Source organism: Heliconius melpomene, chromosome 12, assembly GCF_056956725.1.
Source record: "Heliconius melpomene rosina isolate 202511_hmr_F chromosome 12, ASM5695672v1, whole genome shotgun sequence".
Classification (NCBI taxonomy): Eukaryota; Metazoa; Arthropoda; class Insecta; order Lepidoptera; family Nymphalidae; genus Heliconius; species Heliconius melpomene.
The window spans coordinates 11895089-11915625 of record NC_140400.1 but is presented as its reverse complement, the minus strand read 5'-3'; the positions used below and the strand labels follow the sequence as shown (position 1 = coordinate 11915625).

The 20537-nt window shown below is 31.5% G+C and overlaps 3 protein-coding genes and 1 long non-coding RNA gene across 5 annotated transcripts; 2 read left to right on the top strand and 2 right to left on the bottom strand.

The window, feature by feature from the left end:
- The first annotated feature begins 153 nt into the window (after positions 1–153).
- LOC146533906 (sodium channel protein Nach-like) lies at positions 154–4899 on the top strand. The gene is made up of 9 exons (XM_085195054.1): positions 154–305; positions 526–720; positions 1309–1596; positions 1945–2026; positions 2104–2189; positions 2526–2725; positions 3082–3247; positions 3907–4013; positions 4567–4899. Exons 1-9 carry the CDS (start codon positions 202–204, stop codon positions 4713–4715), a joined length of 1377 nt encoding a protein of 458 aa, XP_085051180.1. The 5' UTR covers positions 154–201; the 3' UTR covers positions 4716–4899.
- A 1582-nt stretch (positions 4900–6481) lies between these two features.
- On the bottom strand, positions 6482–8127 carry LOC146533905 (uncharacterized). Its single transcript, XR_014878568.1, has 2 exons — positions 7766–8127; positions 6482–7408 (listed from the first exon to the last, which is right to left on the bottom strand). It is a non-coding gene; the product is annotated as an uncharacterized LOC146533905 (long non-coding RNA).
- A 2029-nt stretch (positions 8128–10156) lies between these two features.
- tadr (torn and diminished rhabdomeres) lies at positions 10157–16842 on the top strand. Of its 2 annotated transcripts, XM_085194495.1 has the most exons (13): positions 10157–10339; positions 11122–11312; positions 11388–11698; positions 11777–11905; positions 11995–12149; positions 12230–12471; positions 12548–12697; positions 12789–12935; positions 13058–13278; positions 13437–13602; positions 13955–14119; positions 14555–14711; positions 15739–16842. In XM_085194495.1, exons 2-13 carry the CDS (start codon positions 11132–11134, stop codon positions 15740–15742), a joined length of 2028 nt encoding a protein of 675 aa, XP_085050621.1. In that variant the 5' UTR covers positions 10157–10339; positions 11122–11131; the 3' UTR covers positions 15743–16842. The 2 variants fall into 2 exon arrangements, with proteins under 2 accessions (XP_085050621.1, XP_085050623.1); XM_085194497.1 differs by lacking the exon at positions 15739–16842 and having other exon boundaries at positions 14555–14715.
- Positions 16837–20311, bottom strand: PNKP (Polynucleotide kinase 3'-phosphatase). Its single transcript, XM_085194501.1, has 6 exons — positions 19927–20311; positions 19162–19850; positions 18619–18888; positions 17863–18012; positions 17366–17571; positions 16837–17008 (listed from the first exon to the last, which is right to left on the bottom strand). Exons 1-6 carry the CDS (start codon positions 20057–20059, stop codon positions 16885–16887), a joined length of 1572 nt encoding a protein of 523 aa, XP_085050627.1. The 5' UTR covers positions 20060–20311; the 3' UTR covers positions 16837–16884.
- Positions 20312–20537: the final 226 nt, after the last annotated feature.

The following is a 20537-nucleotide window of genomic DNA, read 5'->3' as shown; positions in this document are numbered from 1 at the left end:
TTTAATCCATCGTAATTGCCATAACCTTCAACGCCACTGTACTTCACTATATTGCACGATATTGCTTAATGCTATAATTATCGTATAAAATATAAATTGACTTGCACAATATAGAAGAATTTATTTTAATACTTACTGTTTTACAACTCCCAGAACACTTGTTTGAATATTTAGTTTCTTTCTAATTTGTGCTAATTTAAAATGCCACCAATTTCTTGTAGATCACATATAAAAGAATATTGTTCTAATTGCTCATTTGCTGGAGTCCATTTCGTTGCTGATGATTCAAAGCATTGGACTGAGAGGTAGTAAGTGTGTAAATACATATTTATAAGCAATATAACTCATTTTCATGTAGTAATATAGGAAAAAATAGCATTAAAACACGTATATTAAGAAAAAAAAAACAACTAAAAATGAATTGAAACTAAAGTCAGAGACGTTTTCGAGATCAGGAAGGCAAATATGCAAAGTATCTAACCAAAAAGTAGATATCTATATTTAATTAAATATTCCGTACATTAGGTGGCTCTGGATAGGTCTTATCATCCTATCTTGGTATGGCTCAGCGCTTCTCATTATATCAGCCTGGAATGCCTTTGTCCAAAGTCCCATTAGTTTTGGTGTAGAAACCACTTATACTAACTGGGATACTAAGTTGCCCACGGTGGCGATCTGCGAATTGTCAAATGATGAAAAAATCTATAATGTATCTGACACGTAAGTACTTTAACTATTGAATGAATCTATCCTACATTAAAAAATTGTCTTTAAGAAGACAATAATGCTCTCCATTAGTCATTACTATCGATATTAGCTTATTAATATTTTTATACAAAACTAGATTTTTTATTTTCATTAGCATTTACAACAGCGTTTCCTCATACACGATATCCTTTATTTTACATTGCTTCATAAACTATAACAAATAATCACACATTTTTTTAAAATAATAATAAGGTACAGAAATATTTTCAAATATAATTTAATTCAGAGGGAGATTGAGATTTACATCCATCCGTCCATCAGGTATAATTCTTCATCTGATATCAGTCATGCCTCATTCGTCACTCGTCCTCTTTCACTCATCACCGATCACCCATTGCTTGTCGTCATTATCCATTATTAGTGGCTAGATCGGTCGACGCATAATCGAATGCCTGCTCATACTGATATATGCCTGATATTCGTGATTTTAAATTGCTTTATAAAATATAAAAATCATAAATGAAAAAACTCATTGGTTTTTAAATAAAAATGATTGCCGTTGCACTGGTGTGGTACCTATAAACAAAACCTTTTTTACAGAATATGGACACCAAACCATCTTTTGGACCTTGAAGACGTCCTTAAAGATATAGCTTATTTCCAGGGCGTTGCCTATAGTTTAATTGAAGTGTGTTACATGTCAAAAGTTCAGAGTCCGCTGTGCCCGCACTCCAATTACAGCTATTATGCCCAGCTCGTTCGAAGCTCATGCCCGAAGATATTGCATAATTGCTCATATAACGATGAAGAATTTAATTGCTGCGAATATTTTCAACCCATAGAGACAGACCTTGGAATATGCTATATAATAAATTCTATACAGACTAAGTACACATTTTCTATTTGACATTTTAAAGCTGATTTGATGATTGGCATGTTAATCTAGTAACTTTGTTGTTTCGATTAATTATAATGGGTTCAAGCCCAGATTAGGGATTTTGTTTATAATATAATAATATATACATATAATAATATAATTTTATAGAGAAAAATGGAATTTTTCATCTCTTGCAGATATTAGCAACAGTGTGTGTTATTTTGACAAATTAAATATTTCTTACGAATTAGAAAGTTTAGAAATAAAACAACGCAAGCAAACTATTTCCATATAAATTGCATTTAAATTATAGATAACTTATTTATTACGAAATAAAATATGTTTAAATAATATTTTAGGAATCCTAACCCATATCCAATGATCAGTAATATGAAAAAGAAGCGAGGCACCCTTAAGTTCCAAGTATTAATAACTTCTATGGTGAGTATTAGGAAGTAATTATTTTTATTAGATAGTAAATTTAAACACGAATAATAGTTACTTATTTATTTCACAAGATGTACACTTTGGGAGAAGATGAGATTCCCAGTATAACAACTTTATATTCATCAAGTTTAAAGATAACACTCGGGAAAATATATCGGTAAGATCAATTGTATTGTTCAATTATTTACGGCTACATATATCGTTTTTTATACGAAATTGAAAATTTATAAGGAATTGGGAAAAGTGCCTTTAGTTATTATCAAACAGCTTATTACAAATTCCATACAATAAATATATATACACTAATATATCAAATTTAAACAAAACCATGATATATTTATAAAATAAAATGTAAAGTTCTGACGTATTGTTTTTTTTTTAAATTTAGGAACCTAAGTTATCATTAATTTACATACAAAATAATTTCACAATTCAACATTTTCTATCAGAGAACAGAACTATGCAATACAAATATTTTAAATTGATCTTCCAGGCGCCAAGTAATAGTAAGAAATATAGAAAACGACCCACTTATTACAGAAACAACACCAAAACAACGCGCTTGTCGTTTCCACGACGAGAACGACGACGGACTCTATCCACATTATTCTTATAGCGCATGTAATATATTGTGTAGAAAACGGGAGCAAATGGAAATTTGCCAGTGTAACGATCATTTCATGCTGGGGTCAAGTAATTATCATTTTATTTATAGTTATAATTGTAATACAAATATCGTTAATTTTTGAGAACATGAACGTGGGGAACGGAGTGTCTTAACACTAGGTTCCCTCTGCCTACCCTGCTGTGTGCGGGATACAGCGTGAAGCTGAATTTTTCTATTCACAATGGACGCGAGAAGCGATTTAATTCAACTTTTTAAATTAATATAACGAGATGCCTAAAAATAAATTTATTTGCTTTATCAATTCACTTTTACTTTCTATAGCTCTAACTTATTTAAATAAATATATTTAAAAATGTGAATAAAATTGGATTTTGCTTGTATTTTTTTTAATAAAATATTTTTTTTTATCTTTTCTATATAGCGGAATCTGAAAGATGTAATATCTCTGGAATGTGGTGTCTACATACGCATTACAGTCACCTGACGACGCTCAAACCAAGTTGGGCAAATCGTCCTGGCCTCAGTTGCGATTGTCTGCCTTCGTGCGATGAAACAGAAATAACTGTGATTAAAGATGTCATCACATCGTAAGTTTGAAATTGTTTATGCTTTATATAATAACTAGCGGACCCGAACGCGGCTACGCCCGCTTGAACTATACGAATATTTACTAAATATATTTATGAAATTATTTTCAGTTTCCAACGGAGAGATGCGTTAAGCAAGCTCATTTTTTTTTTCATTTTGGGTGACGTTTTCTAACAACAAGCTTTGCGAATCGTTGCTTAGCAACGATCGCATAGCGACGGTTGTTATTAACATGGCGGAATAAATTGCATGTCAAATTAATAACTATTTTAATATATTTGTATATATCGAAAATATTACAAATATGAGAAAAAAAGTATCCTATGTTCATCCCGAAACCCTCAAGTATCTATATAATATGAGTATTTTATCACAATTAAATTAGCGGTTTAGCCCTGATTGCGTAAAAGACAGACAGACAGACAGATTACTTTCGAATTTATAATGTAGGTATGGATATCATAGATATATATATATATAATGCATATTTTACATACCATGTATTCACTCTTCGAAAAATGTATCGTCAGAAAATATATAGTAATTTTATTTATTTGTTGGCCTTGTGGATTTTTATCGTATTTTTGAGTCAATTTAATATTATAATATGTTTTTTCTTATTATTTTATTAATTTTATTTTCAATTTATATATTTCAGTGTGAAAACAAAGAAAAAGAAGAATTCTGATATAGAGATGGTTCTTACGTACTTACCAACTGAAAGGTTTAAAAGAAATGTAGTCAGAAGTAGGTTGGATTTAGTAGGTAAAAAATAAATCCTTATTTAAAGTATAGTAGAATAGAATAAAAGTACTCTAGTAAAATAAGTAAGTAATGGCACCAATCACCAATTATAAAAGCTTTTTTAATTTTTGAAAATATGTCTGAGGTTGTATATGTCTAAATATAAATGTCTTGAATTTGAATTATTAAACAAAATGCGTATATACTTCGTAATTACATTTAGCAGAATATAATTGGCGTCCGCCATTTTTTTAAAGATGGCAAATTGAAACATACTTAAAACGAATTGAACACATTTTATAAATTGTGAAAGATATATATGTTATGGAACTTTTCGAAGTTAGCTCTATTTTGCCAAAATAATAGATCTTCTCTGCTTTCGGTTAATACAAATAAAAAAATCCTATCCTATCATAATTTAAAATCTTTTACACCTATTTACCGTCTAGAGTAGATATAGTTTATAAATAGCTTGTAATATCAACTTAGAATACATAATATTAGGGTCCTGCAAAATCAACAACAGCTTTTGTTTTCCTAACTGTTTAGTAAACATAATTTTTTACAATTCCAGTGTCTGTGGGTGGCACGGCGGGGCTGTTTGTCGGTGCCAGTTTGCTCAGCTTTGTCGAGCTAATATTCTTTTTCACTGTCCGCTTTATCAACAACGTTTGGATGGAAAAACGTAAACACAATAATGTCGCTGTCAAAATAAGAAAATGAATTATCAAAGTTGATAATGCTGAGCAATATACCTATACTAGCGGCTTGCCCGCGGCATCGCCCGCGTGAACTACGTTATTATTAATTTCTGTCTCCATGAGTACCGACGTCCTATAAGTGACGTCCATGCAAAATTTGAGACTCCTAGCATTTGTAGTAACGAAGTTTCATACAAGCGTTCAACCCCAAAAACAACCCCTTAGAAGTCGAATATTGCAAATTCCCGTCTTAGCGAGCACCTACGTCCTATAAGTAACTCCTATGCAAAATTTGAGATTCCTAGCACTTGTAGTTTCTGAGATTTCGTGATGAGTGAGTGACCTTTCGATTTTATATATATAGATGTATATAATATAAGCTTTTATTCGTGGTCGTTGTATCAGAGAGTCTAGCATATTTTCAGTTCTTTATCTGATAACAAAAAAAAGCGCGGCGTTGATTTCCGCCACTCATAATGCCTCACAAATTCGGCGGAAAGGGGAAAACGGAATGTTTTAATACTAAGTTCTCTCTGTCTATCCTGCTACGTGGGGGACACAGCGTGAAGCTGATATATTTTAATTTGGAATTAAATTTACAAGTCACTGGCACTTAAATACAGCAGTGACAATATGATGTCATAATCACTCAAGTCCAGCATAAGGGAATGACCTAAATACACAATGCATTAAATTACATAATATTACGTACAAAGTACAAAGTTGGGGCCCGTCGGTGGCATAGGGGCATAAAGCGTGACAGTCGATTCCCACTCGAGGAAGTTAAACATTGCATACTTCCATTCTCTTCACTCTGGTGTCAAGGCAAAGCGCGGCGTTGAATTCCGCCAATTAACTTTCGATACCTCCAGAACTCGACAGAAAATGGAAACAATGACTTAACACTGTGTTCCCTCTACACTACTGTGGGCAACATACAGCTTAATAGTAAGAAATAAAATGTTGTAAAATTACAATTACAAGTCACATTAGTGAATGAAAGCTTACATATATGTAACCTTTGGACTCAGTTTTTGACAGGATGCCCATAGTTAAGATTGATGCAACCAAATCACTGTCCTACATCTTAACAATATCTAATGTAAAGGGCGTATATAGGATACCTAATGTATTTTTCTATGCTGTGACTTCTTCTATTCGTCAGCGTGAATAAATAAAATTAAAATAATTATTTTAATATTTTTAAAATGTTAGTTCACATTAAGAAAAGAATAATAATTGTTTAGGAATTGTATTTAAAGAAAAATTACGCAGAGGAACTAAAACCTGCGCCTTCGACGATATTTATTTCTAATTTCCTCATCCTAATTTTATGTTTTCTAAATATTTTTAAATAATAACTCTCTCAATTTATTCCTTTTTTTATTGACAACAAAGTTGAAATACTAAATTAAAGTAATATAACTTATAATTGCAACTTTGCTATTATACGACTTTGGTTGATTTGTGTAAAGAGAGCGTAGTAAACAGAGAGTCCGTAAAAATATGTTAATTGTTAATATTCATCTAAAATATTTTTTATTGTATAAAAAACGTGTTTAATCTTTAAATATGATATCTTTAAAGTGTTAGCGGTTAATTATTTCAATAGAATTTATGCTAAAGATTTTTTAATTTGCCATTAGATAACTACACTATTTTTATACACTTGAATACTCTACATTAAATACGCTGAAACACTATTTTTCCCACTATCTTCCACTTTTAATTATTGTTAGATAAAAGAGCTTTTATTATTCTATTATTTCCCATAAAATAAAACAGCTATAACTTTTAAACATATATTTGTTTTATTTTAAATTATAATTTATAATTGTAACCGTAAAATTAATAGTAAGTACTAAAATTATTTGAACACAAAAATATTTTATAAATGTATTACTAAGCTAAATAACTATTAAAGAGTAAATTCAGTGATTATTTTTTTTGCACAATTACGTTATTAAGTTTATATAAAAAAATGTTATTATTACCTATGTAAATAACAATCACAAAGTAATTTTTATCTGTGGAATTTTATATAATGAAATAATTCACATAAAAATGTTTTGTACTTAAAATTCGGCTGAATTAGAAGAAAGGAAGTATACACTAAGTTCCCAGGTTACCTCTGCCTACTATCCTACATACGGAGTACAGTGCGAATATGGTTAAGAAATAATATTTGTTCAAAAGCTTTCGTCAAACTTAATTTTTACAATTACAAAAAATCATTATATTCGGGTACTATACATGTAAACTTTAAGGTATGAAAAAATATACTATGGCAAACTAACCAGTAAGAGATTTACAATAGTGAGTTCAAATGAATTTGCGATAAAAGTTCTACTATCGTACAATGCACTTGTACCTCCGACCTATATTTAAACACAATATTAACAGATAAAATTATTGTTCAACCTACTTCACTTACAAATTAATTTATATAACTTCATATTTTATTGAAAGTACGACTAACACTGTAAACTTTTCCATTAAGTATTTTTTTTACGTTGTACTAAGATTTTGAAACCAGATTTTATTTTTGCGACCTTCGTATTTGTTATAATTTCTTTATTTTAACCGGTTTTTGGCACCAGAATATCAAGTTCTTCTCGTCAACCACCAACGGCTGCAGTGGCCATGCGGATGGAAGCGGCGGTACCTCATGCAGTGATATTGGGGCACTTGTTGCATACGTCGAAGAGCTTCTAGCTGCCACAAAAAAAATATTTATATTACTGGTACTATAAATTAAAAAAAAAAACTGTATTATTAAAAATGCTTGTAAAATACTACAAATTAGGTATATGTTTAAGTATCATAAAACCTTGATGTATACCAAAAAATATAAAATACTTCACAATAATTCACGTTTGCTTGAAATAGAGCTTTTTTCATTGTAGTAAACACAAGCTTAAATATCTTCTATACCTATTATAAATATTTTTGACTTTTAATATTATCGATTTCGATATTAAATATTACTAATATTATATTACCTAAATTCTGAACGAAATTAGTTTTAAATAAAATAAAAAAAAATTAAAAACATTTTAAAAAAATACTCACATAATCGATATTTCCGCCTCTAAATGGCTTTGATTCCACAGTCACAATAAAACACAGTAAAACTACTAATAGCAAGCATGTTAAAGACTTCATTTTGAGAGATAAAAATAAATAATTATCCTATTGCGAACGTGGTATCGTCGCGGTATTTTTATGTGTAGTGCCTGGACATTACCGTTCCCGCGGTTTATAAGGGAGCGCGCCCACACTTTCTTCCCGACTATGTATGTACTGGAGGCACAGAGTTATTATATGCGGAATGGATAACATATTTTAAATACTCTGTTCTTTTAATAAGCTTTGTTTATTTCGAAAATATATATATATATCGTTTTTTTATTGTAGAGTCAAAGATGCTTGGCAGTTTATACTGGTAGGTACGGCCACCAACGCACAATTCTTAGTTTTAAGAGGAATTTGTAAAACATAATTTGATGAATAAATATATATATATTTTTTTTCTTTTAATTTAATTAATTTGCTTCATTTAAATTGAAAATATTTTTTGGTAGCACAAAACATAAAGATTTATTGTAGGGTAAGCAAATGTACAAAAGATGCTATCTGGTTGAGTCTAAATCGCAATAAGCTTATCATTATTATTTTTTAAATTTATAAACTTTTGATAAAACAATATAAACATCTTATTGCAATATGTGCTAAAATTTAAATCATAATTTATTCGTTTTTATGTTTGTACATATGTATAATGATTGAATTGATCTTTTTATAAGAATAATTTCTCTGTTTTCTTTAGTTTTTTTACATTTAAAAAGATAAATCCTAAATTTATAAAATAAAAAAAAAATACCAGCACGTAAGGTAAATAAGCTTACTTATACACTGTACTTTAGGGCACTAAGTATATATATTTTTTATGGAAAACACGAAAGAAAGTAAGTAAGTCTACACCTCCACCCGCGATTACTTGCATCACCAGGGGACCTACAGGTGCATTGCCGACCTTTAAGGTGGAGACAAACGCGTATTTGAAGGTAATTACACCCTTGTCGTATCAACTTGGAAACACTGACCCAGGTACGACATATACAAATAGGAAAGAAAAATAAAAAATCTGAACACTGATAATTATTAACTATTACTATCAAGAAAGTAAAAAAATCAAGCGATAGGAATTCACTGGTAACTTCTTAACTGATATTTAAAAAAAAAACATAGAGTCGTAAAATCAAAACAACTGTGCGATACGCAAAGAGATCAAAGAAAAAAATTGTTTACAGATGAGGAATTTTTACAATTGATCAATATTTTAAGAAGCAAAATAATCTTATTTATGCTGAAGGCTCTAAAGAAGCTGCCCAATAATAATAATTATTCTATATATAAATATTAATTAAACTGTGTAAATATATAACATACTTTCTTACTCTTTTATTCTAACAACTTATTTAATAGTAGTAGTTCCTACGTATCATATGACTAACTCGAAAGCTTATACGGTTGATTACGCACAATTCCTCTGGTAGTTTCCTGTGATATCCCCGTAATTCTTCCGCGAACTGCAGCTAACCGTCAGGTCAAAAGATAATTAGATTAACTGATGTAAAGTGTGATTACGTGTCCTTTCAATTATTTAGATTGCCTACAAACATTGAGATTCTAGAAATATTACTAAAATCTAAGTCTCTATCATTTCATACAATAATAGCTGCATGTTAAGTTAAACTTATAATAAAAGAAGTAAATTATAAAGTAAGCCACATATCATGAAGCCTAATAATTTTTTTATATGTTAACCATGAATTATAGAGATAAGTGGACAATAATGTTCTTTACATTGTATAGGTACGCTCATTCCAAATTATTTTAAATATTTTAAAATTTCGCTTTCTTGAATCGTTATTTCTTTGAATAATGAATAGAGCTATGTTGTATGGAGATATTACTTAACACGTCTGATATAGAAAACTTATAAAGTAATAAATATATAACAAAAAAATCTACGTAGTCATTGTCTATAGTAATATAAATCGTTAATTTGTTCGAGTAATCAAATCCAGTTAAGACCGCGTCCAATAGACCGGCCTCGTGACCGTCTACAGTTTCAGTTATCAGCCCTAGATCTAGATCTAGGAATTGAGAAATGTGCTTGAAACTTTTTCGGACAAGGTCTTCAAAGGCAATGATTCCAAATCTAGATTTTATTATAAAATTATAAATATATGTCAAGTACGAAATATAACTCCAATATGGTAGAATTATAAACTGCATTTTCGATAACTTGAAAGCTTAAATTAATAAATTATTTTCTAGTAATAAAAGAAAGTAATTAAAAAATATTAGAAGGGAAGAAAGTTGTACTTACAACTGTATATATAATGGTCACCCCAACTGTACTCGATATCGATTTGCAGCCAAACAAAAGAGACCTAGATATAATTTCGTACTGCTCGCGTTTGTCGCATAAAAATGAAAAGCGTCAAAATACCCCAGTTGCCTCACGAATTTGTCGGTTTTTCTTAAATCAGTAATTTTATATTACTAAAAACTATTACTAAAACCTTAAAATGTAGTTAAAGTAAAGTGTTGTAATAATGAAATATCATAGCAATGGTAAGTTTCAATTATTATTCTTTAGTTAAGGAATTACCTAATCTTCGGAAACATTCGATTTTTTATTTTAATATTTAATATATTCTATTTTAATTTAAGTGTATCGCGATTAAAGATAAAAGTCATTTTTGAACAATCTTAAATTGTATGTAATTGTACATAATAATTATTGTTTCGTATACATTAATACCAAACAGAGTTTAGTAAGTAATATTAGCAATTAGCTCTAAATATTTTTCCTCTAGGATCTAATTGCATACAAACAATTGTCGTAAATATTATAGATTTGACCGTGAAAATGACCGCCTAAGTCAATTAATACCAAACACAATGAAGGTCGCAAATATCATCAATTTACAGAAGCCTAATAAACAGCAACTACTATAAAATCAATATATCTATATGATATATTCAAATCAATTTTCATTCAATTAATTTTCTTGCAGCTAATTTGTATATAACAAATATTTACAACAAATGATGTTCCAAGAGTATAATGAGCTTTGCTCTTGGTAACCAAAATGACGAAATATAGTTACTTAATTAAGCCCTTGAATAATTTAAATACAACTTAAAATACCCCAAGTGAAATTTATTAATATTTTCTTCGCTTTGGCAACAAGGCAAAACCCGGTGTTGGGTTCCGCCACTCAACACGCAATCCCTTGGCGGAAAGTGGGGACCAGAGTTTCGTAACACTAGGTTCCCTCTGCCCGCCCTTTATACGGAATACGGCGTGAAGCTGATTTTTATTAAATACTCTAATAATTTTCAAACATTAGGATATGAATTATGCCGAGTGAAACCGATAGCACAATCAAAATGAGCAAGTTAAGCGTGTTAGGTGGAGGAGAGGCGTGTGGTGCGAGGTGGACGCTCGGAGCACTGCTCCTGGCTCCTCTAGCTGCAGCCAACTCTAGCTACTGTGCTGTACCTGCTGTGATGCTTTTGTCTGCCTTCGTTACGTTAGGAAGTATGTGGATTTTTTTATAATTTTGTAAAAATATTAGAAAAGTATAATAATTATATTCTTTTTGTCTATTTTCAGCTTTTACGTGTAGAGACTTAAAGAAATTAGCAGAATTACTGCCTCCTTCAAAAACAGGACGAGGTCGCAGGGAGAGAAATTTACGTTCCTTTGCCGATTTCATGGCAATGTGGATGTGTTTTTTGTCACATTTAGTGGCTGTGGCCGTGTGTGCTAGGATCCTAAGTGCTACGGCAGATCATGTTACTGGAGGACGCACGAGGAGATGGCTTTTTGGATACGAAACGAGATCTTTGGGTGAACCCTGGCCTGATGTTCTAGGAGTGACGGTCGTAATGGTCGTATGTGCTATGTTCATGTGTGGTCTCGAGGTATGATTATTCATATGTAACCACGATGCAATAATATAAATATAATAATAAAACATAATAACTGTAAAATATTTTCAGGAAAGCATGATGTTTACTTTTATGCTATTGGTCGTGTTGTACATATTTAGTCAATGTTTCGCTATTTTCGGATTAATGAACTTGGATATTACAAATATTAAAATACCAATACCAATAACGATTTACGAGGTACTTTATTACTTTCATACTTGTTTGTTTCGAAATGTATACTTATTTTATTTTTTACTTATAAATGTATTAAATGGATCTTCTTGTAGCTTTTTGCTGCAGGAGCTCCAATTTCATATGCTTTCTGTGTCGTTTCGCCACCAAAAGAAAATGAAACCATGAAAAAGAAAATTATCCTAATGATTATTTTACCAACAATTGTGTTAAGTAGTTTATGTTTCCTGTACACGAACATGTTGAAAGGGTAAATATCTACCTTTATAAAATATTATTATGGAATTGTTAGACGTTTAACGAGTACATTAATAATTGTAAATTTTTTAGGACAAGTATCAACGCTGCTTTACCCGTAACTACATTGTTAGAAGCAAGAACTGCGAGCTGGGTTTGTCCAGTCTTAGCAGCTATCACCGTTGCGGGTATCTGCCTTGCCCTAACAGAGCTATGCCCGTTGCTATTCTCCGTACTTGTAGCATTAGCGTCTCCAGAGTGGAAGGTATTAACAAGGTCTATGACCTATGAGAGCAGAACCACTGGCAGCCCTGTTTTAGCTGTTTTTACCGCAGGTTGTTGATAATATTTTAATAATTAAATCATTTAAAGTTTTGACAAAGGAACTTATAAAATTAAATATATTTTTAGGAAGTCTTGCTGCAATTCTCGCGTTCGCTTGTCCACTGTCACACATGATAACTCTTATGAATGCTAGTCATTTACTAAACGTATCTATACAAGCGTTTCATTTTATTGTCATGAGATGTGTGCCGACCGCTGAGCAGATGGAGGCTGGTGGTAAGTTTTAAAAACCGACATAAAATCACAATTAAATGTTTTTGCTGATATAAATATATTTCTACGAATATAACACTTTAAAATTTTGCAGAAGTTGAATATAAGCGACTAGGGACTGAAAATCTCTCGCGAACAGCAAAATCATCTGAAAAGAAAGCAAAACGTGGACTTTGGTTTATACCATCAGCCATTCGCCACACAAAGACTTTAGAAAGCATAAAGTCAAAAGTAGGAAAAGGTATTATATTTAACTAATTAATCTATTATATTGATTAGGTATTAGTAACTAAAGTGATTGTTTGATAAACCTATTTTAAAAATATTTTTTAGCATTTAAGATCGATTTGTTTATATTTACAGAGACTGAAGATCGTGAATGTCTTTTACTAGATGAATATTCAGGTTGTCCATTGGAAGACATTGATCAAGTTACAAGTGGTAGTAGCGGAACGAGAGTGCTGGCGCTTGCAGAAGAAGAGGATATGCAGTCTGATATTGAAGCCACAGACGGCGAAATATCATCGGGAGATGACTCCACAGACATTGATGCAGTCGTTAAAGAATATAAGGATACGATACAGGTAATAAAGGCGTAATAGTAATTATTCTTCTTGTTATGGGTAAGTATTAGATAGATAGTAAATATTAGGGTTTTTGTAAATTTTTGAAACGTATAAAGTTAACATTAAGGGAATTCTATGTAGAAGAAGAGAAAAAATAGTAATTATTTATTGTACAGGTAGTGACAGCAATCCCGGAAGCTAACTTACCAGTACCGCCATGTATGCGAGGCGCACGTTGGGCGGCAGTTGGGGCGGTTGTACAAGTGGTCGCCGATGCGTTTATTGCAGTCGCTTTCTGCAACGATGCTGTGCGAGTGCCGATGTTTGCTACCGGAATACCGTGTAAGTGCATAGTCAACACTTTTATATAGAAATGACTTTATAAAAATAAAATACTTTAGTGTAAAATGGCAGTGCAAAATCTTACTGTCAAACCACAACTGTTACTTCATCCTACCTGGCTGGATAAAGGATTTTTTAAAATGTTCCGCCAAGTTTAACTTAAATCCATGACTTTTGAATCCTTGTTATATCATCAGACACTCAGCATATGCGCTACAGAGCAGTCCCAGCACAACCTAAACTGATAAATTAATTTTTGATTTACAATTCTTTCACTCAAGTCCTTTTAGGTACTTCATTTTATTTTGAACTCATAATGACTTCCACTAATTTCACGATAACATATTTTCAGTGTGGTTGTGCGGAACACTAATCAGTGTCTGGCAGCCTGCACACAATATTGGTATCAAACGACTACACAAACTTCAAGGGCCTATTACTATGATGCTGTCATTGCTACTGCTGACTCCACTGCTCCTGAGTTCTTGGCCTGCGATAATACTCCTTGCAGGAGCAGGTTGGTATTCTATTTTTAGGGTTCCGTACCTTTTAAAAAAGGAACCCTTATAAGATCACTTTATTGTCCGTCCATCTGTCTCTCTGTCAAGAGCACTTATATCAGGAACGCTTGGGGATATCGAGTTGAAATTCCCATAATAAGCCCCAGCCCAAGCATGTTCTAGTGAGGTATCAGATGAAAGGGCCCTGGAATTTCAGGGAAAAGCTCCAGGTCGCCAATTTTTGTACGAAACCCTCGGTGGGCGAGCCAAACTCGCGCTTTTACGACCACAGTTAAGTATCTAAAATTATTATCTACTACATAAAAACTCGTAATTTCTACTTTTCATTTATTTTTAAGTTATTGCGTATCATGTAACATTACAAAATCTTTAGTATAGGTATCATATTATTATTGAATTCATATAAAATTTTCAACTTTAAAACTTTTCAGGGGTAGTCATTTATGCTCGTTGTGAACGTTGGTGCGGCGACCTCGCCGTGCAGCATGCAAGAACTACCATAGAGAGACGCAAGCTGCGTCACGTATCATCTGCTGTACCAATTGCCGGCACCCGTCTCACTCATATCGACACTGTTTATATTGCCAGGTAACACAAATAAAAATATTATAACGATTTTTTTTATTTTATGAGTCATAATACTATAGTCAACCAGAACAGTCAGAAAGAAAAAACAGAATGATAAATCATTATTATCCTCTACGTACGTTTCATATACAGGGTGAGTCATATTGAACTTTCCGGTTTTGGAAGGACGTTGCACGAAGAAGGGAAGGAGTAGAAGGGTGGGGATGGTGTCATTAGACGCGCCATGACATGCAGTTTTAGTGTGAGCAATGGCTTGGTCGGGACAACATCGTGCGTTCGTAGTTGAAGAGTTTATTAAAAATGGCGGAAAACGTGGATAGAGTGCGGGCTTCAATTCAACAATCCCCTCGGCGTTCTGTTCGGAAACATGCCGCTTCACTAGGAATTGGAGGAATTAACGCAGAATCATGACAACGATAACATCTGGTTCCAACAAGATGGTGCTACAGCCCATACATCCAGGCGTTCAATGGAAATCCTGCGACAAATGTTTCCCGGTCATCTCATTTCTTTGCGAGGTGACGTTGGGTGGCCGCCGAGATCACCTGATTTAACCCCCTGCGATTTCTTTCTCTGGGGTTACCTGAAGGAAAAGGTGTACACGCATCGTCCCCGAACCATCGATGAACTGAAGGCTGCAATCACGGAAGAAATCAATGCTATTCCGCTGAATATGACTCGACGAGTAATGGACAACTTCCGGGAAAGGCTTCAGCAGTGTGTGGTCAATGGAGGTAGACATTTACAGGATATCATTTTTAAAACCAACTAAATTAAAACTGCATGTTATGTGCTTTCAAACAATAAAATAATTTTTACTGCATGTCGCTTTGTTTTTAATACACACCTTATTGAAATCGGAAAGTTCAATATGACTCACCCTGTACTTAAGATTAATAAATAAAAATTAATTATTAAGTATTTATAATGGACTACTTATCAAATATCTTACAAAGAACTTTTATTTAAAAATATTATGTAGGTACATATATTTATTTCAAGTATTTCAACATTTTAATGCTTATAGATGACAAGAAGATGACTCGGACACGAGTCTGGATAATTTGATAGATGAGGATGAAGACCCGGATGCTGATGGCGAATGACACACACCGAAAACGATTATAATTGTTACCGAATAAACATTCCATTTTGTGGATCCGGTACAATACTTTTATCCACCGAAAATCATACCAAAAATGTAGTGTTGATAATTATATAAATGAAGAATTCGCGATTTTTTAACATGCTTGCTAGAAATTTTGAAAATCTTATCTTGAAGCTAAGTCAGCTACGTAATAATAGGCGCGATATATATATATTATTACAACGTTTTCAATTATAACTCCTTAGTGCCCAAAAACATAATATCTTACATAATCAATATTGTTGTAAATTAATTATTATCGTCCGTCCATGATTCATTAGTAAAGCTGTTGATATGTAATAAAACAGAGTTATGGATACTTATAAACTGCAAAATTATTTACTTTACTGTGGTCAAATTTACATTTTGAACGTTTACAGAATAAACATTGTCAATTGGTGATATAAATATAAAATAGTTACACTACCTTCATTTCTCTTGTAGTGCAATATAAATAATAAATGTGTAATAAATGTGTAGAAGTCAATGTTCTCAGCCTGTACGAAAAAAACGTAGTGAAAAACTGTATTTGATTTTATTTCTAAGACGTTCTAGTGTTGCTACTATATTAAAATTAAAAAGAAGCCTTATATTATAACTGTAAATAGTATTTTTGCAATATTAGCCAAAATTGCCTTTAATATACTGTGCCTACATTATTTTCACTGTAGACTAGGGTACAAAGAAGAAAAGAAGTAAGTTATGAATATTAAATAATGTACATTTCATTTTAAAAAGGAAAATACTGCATTTTATAGATTATCTGTATTTTTTTAAATTTAAAACAGCCATAAATATTGTTTTACAAAAACTACGTAAAAAGTTGTCTTTTTTATTAATATCATATTTAAATATATTTTTATATATTTTTGTTGCTATTTAACATAGCTGTAACGATATGAATATGTTATGCTTATGGCCTAACTCACAATTTTAATTAATGTCATTTGTCAGAGGTATTGCAATAAAAGTACGCTAAACATTTCTGAGTTTATTTATCATTCACGATGTTACAATCCCGAATTTTCATTTTTCTAATAAATAAAGTCTATACACACTTTCAGCTTCCTTGTCGTCAAAAGAGGGACTAAATTTTACTTGAATAATTTCTTTGAAACCCTCGCTCACATTAGGCTCCACAAATTTGTTCCTGAAATAAAAAATAAATATGAAATTGTTTATACCCAACTGATTTTGGACTGCAAATAAACAATGTTGCATTTTTGAGTTACACTTTGGTGGGGCAAAAAAGACAACAAAAACAACAAAAAAGACGGTTTCCTATACGAATTTGTTTCATTTATAGAACACAATGTAAATAAAAAGATGCCGTCTTGGCGCAGCAGACAGTGTTTAATTGAAACACAATAGTTGTGAGTTCAATAGAACAAGAGACAATGCATTCCAAGTTCCGCAATGAGACAAAGCGGCACAGCTTGAGTTCCGTCTCTTAACGCTCCATGTCCACTAAACAGAATAGAAGAAAATAAAATAAAAAAGTACTTACTTGTATGAATTAAATACAATATCATTAACTGTTAAATGCTTCATCTTCATAATTTCTCTAAATTTATTGTTGTGTAATGCGTGAGCCTTGCTCGTCATCATTCTAATACAACGACAAGTAACATTTTTGTCTTTAGCAAGTGACGTCCAGCGACTTCTTGACTCTTTGTCTGGATTTGTACTGTCCACTATCACACTTTTACCTTGCTTTATAAGAAACAATTCTTTTACTTAATAAATATATACTGTTTTTCTATATAGAAATGAATATTAAAGCTTAACTGTATACTTATTTCGCATATAACAGGGTTAACAGCAACAACTTAAAAACGAAATGTAGTGTCTTAAAAGATATTCAGCTTCATTTTCAGCTTAGCTTAAGTTTTAACCAGATTGTCTTAACACTTAATTCTCTCTGATTACCCTGCTGTATGAAATAGGATGTCAAAACTCATGAAAAAAATTATTAAAGCTATAGGCATATTGTATAATCCTCACCTGTAATAATTTTCCTGCTTCAGAAGCACATTTTTGCCAAGTGCCTAACTCATCTCTACACACAGTTACATATTTCTTGGCAGATTTTTTCTCTATTTGCTTTGCAATAAAAGATTTTCCACTGCCAGGAAACCCAACTAATACTAAAACCTAAAAATGAAATATTAAAGTGATAATAAATATTCTTTCAGCGCCACATTGTATACCGCATATAACAGGATAAGCAGACATGCCATCTAATTTTCAAGATATTCCATAAAATTCAAGGACATATAGTCAATTTGGGTAACTTTGACAGATATAAGTGATATCTTAAAAAAAACACATTGTGAAAGTGTTTTTCTTTTATTGGAGCTCTCATAATACTTTTCACCCATAGACATTCACACAAACCTTTTAAAATACATCCATGTTCAAGAAAAACTGCATTTTATAGTCTGTCAAAGTTACTCTCATCAAATTGGTAACTTTTGTCAAAATTTATATCAGTCTAGAACTTTTGATATTTGTATACTATATATTTTTAATCAGCATAAAAAATACTTAAAAACATATTTAATAAAAAAACACTTAATAATATCAAAATAATTTAAACAAACAACAAACTGTAAAAACTTGAGTGTTAATTGTCTAGTCACACCTCTCCCCTTGCAATGGCATTGACAGTTGCACAATAAATACCACTGTGCTACATTCTGCTCTGAAAATGCTACAGTATTTAATTATTTATAGATATTGCAATTCAATAATACTCACTTCCTTCTCATTGCTTATTAAATTTTCATTAAAAGGTTCTGATTTTAGATCTTTAGGATTAAATTCAGGTTTACTCATTGGTACATTAGATATAGAATGGCCTAAAAAGAATTGTTCTGGTGTGTAAAATGTCAATCCTAGATTATCTGCAAGTAGAATGTCAGCCATAGAATGGTCTTTCTTACGACCTGGAGCCCAATTTGCCACCCTACCAGCAGCATCTCCACAGTAAAAACTATTATCTAAATCAATTGGAATATTATCATTTTTCTGCAAGTAAACAATTAATATTTAAATTATTTATTTATTAACGTAATTCACTTCACACTTTTCCCACATACATATAGAATAGTTGGTAGACATTCTAGTGTTAACACTTGTTTCTCCTATTTCTAAGTGAATTCAAGATACTGCATATTAAGCAGATGAACTTAAAGCTGCACTTTGACATACGAGAACATAGAAATGAAATAATAAATTTCCTCAAGGCTACAGCCATCACATTTGCAATCTGAAACTTAAAACAACATTATGTAAATTCACCTTTTCTGTGAGCAGTGTCCACATGCCTATTGCTGGTTTCCTATAAAATCCTTTCCCAGTTGCAAAGTAGACTTGTATAGGCACATTTAATTTTTCTACTATGCCTTCTATCTTTTTCTTAAAATCCTCAATTTTAACTCTACCATTTCCAATTGGTGATTGATTGCTTAATATTACTAATTTATAATTTTCTTTAAACTTTTCTGCTAATTTGTGTCCTACCTGAGAAAATGCTATTTGCCAGTCATTTGTATCTACAGGGTATACTTTTCCTGACTTAGTTTTAATCAATGTACCATCCATATCAAATGCAGCTATTTTGTTACAGGATTTTACACCTTTAGCTGTGAATATGTATACTTCACCTTTATCAATCTCTTCCCACATATTCTCCACTGCTTCATTAACTGAATGTTCTAATTTAGATTGAGTTTTGTATTTTTTTCTTGGTAATGTTTCTATGTTTTCTTCTAGTTTCCTTTTTCTTTGTTTAGGATTATCAGTGTCATCAGGCGGTGGATCAAATTCAATAACGTGAATATAGTTGTTCAATAGGATTTCAACTCTACTTCCATGTTTAACTTGATATATCCCATTTCTTTTTAAGGCAAAACCATCTAATCCAGAAGGATTTATTCCTAAAGGTTTGACTTCAACTTGGCATTGTTCACAATCAGCTTTTAGACTAACTATAAACAACAAAAATATATAAAAAATACATTATAATATTAAATGTTTTATTTATTATGATTATTCTATACTGACTTTGTTGTCTCGAACAAGATTGATCCTTAATTTTAGTTATTTTACTTCGACCTACAAATATTTCGACATCATGAGGTAATTTAATAGCCGCATGCGTATCCAGTAAACATCGCAAAAAACATTGGCGTAACATATTTGACCGTATTCGGTATATTTATTACATATTAAGAGAGACGCAAATAACAAATGTTTCATCAAATTATTAAATTCTTTTAAATTATTATTTTTTTTCTATAATTAAATGCCCTGGAAAGATCATGATTTTTATAATATATTTCAAATTTGCAATTTTGCAAGGTAAACGTCAATGTCAATAACAATTAACAAATCACAAAATATAGCAATAGTATAGCACCTACACACTGTATCACAGAACAATTAGATATGTCATGTCAAATAATACGTAAGGATATTCAATTCGATCCGATGGTTGCGCAAATCGATAGAAAAGGAATACGATCCTTCTGATTTTGAAATCGATACTTCTATAATCGGCTACTTGCTACTATCGACAGATCGATCAAAAAATCGAACCAACAAAATATTTCTTCACGAATCGAAGAAAATTGTATAACAAATATTCTACAATAACATTTTAAATAGCAATAATT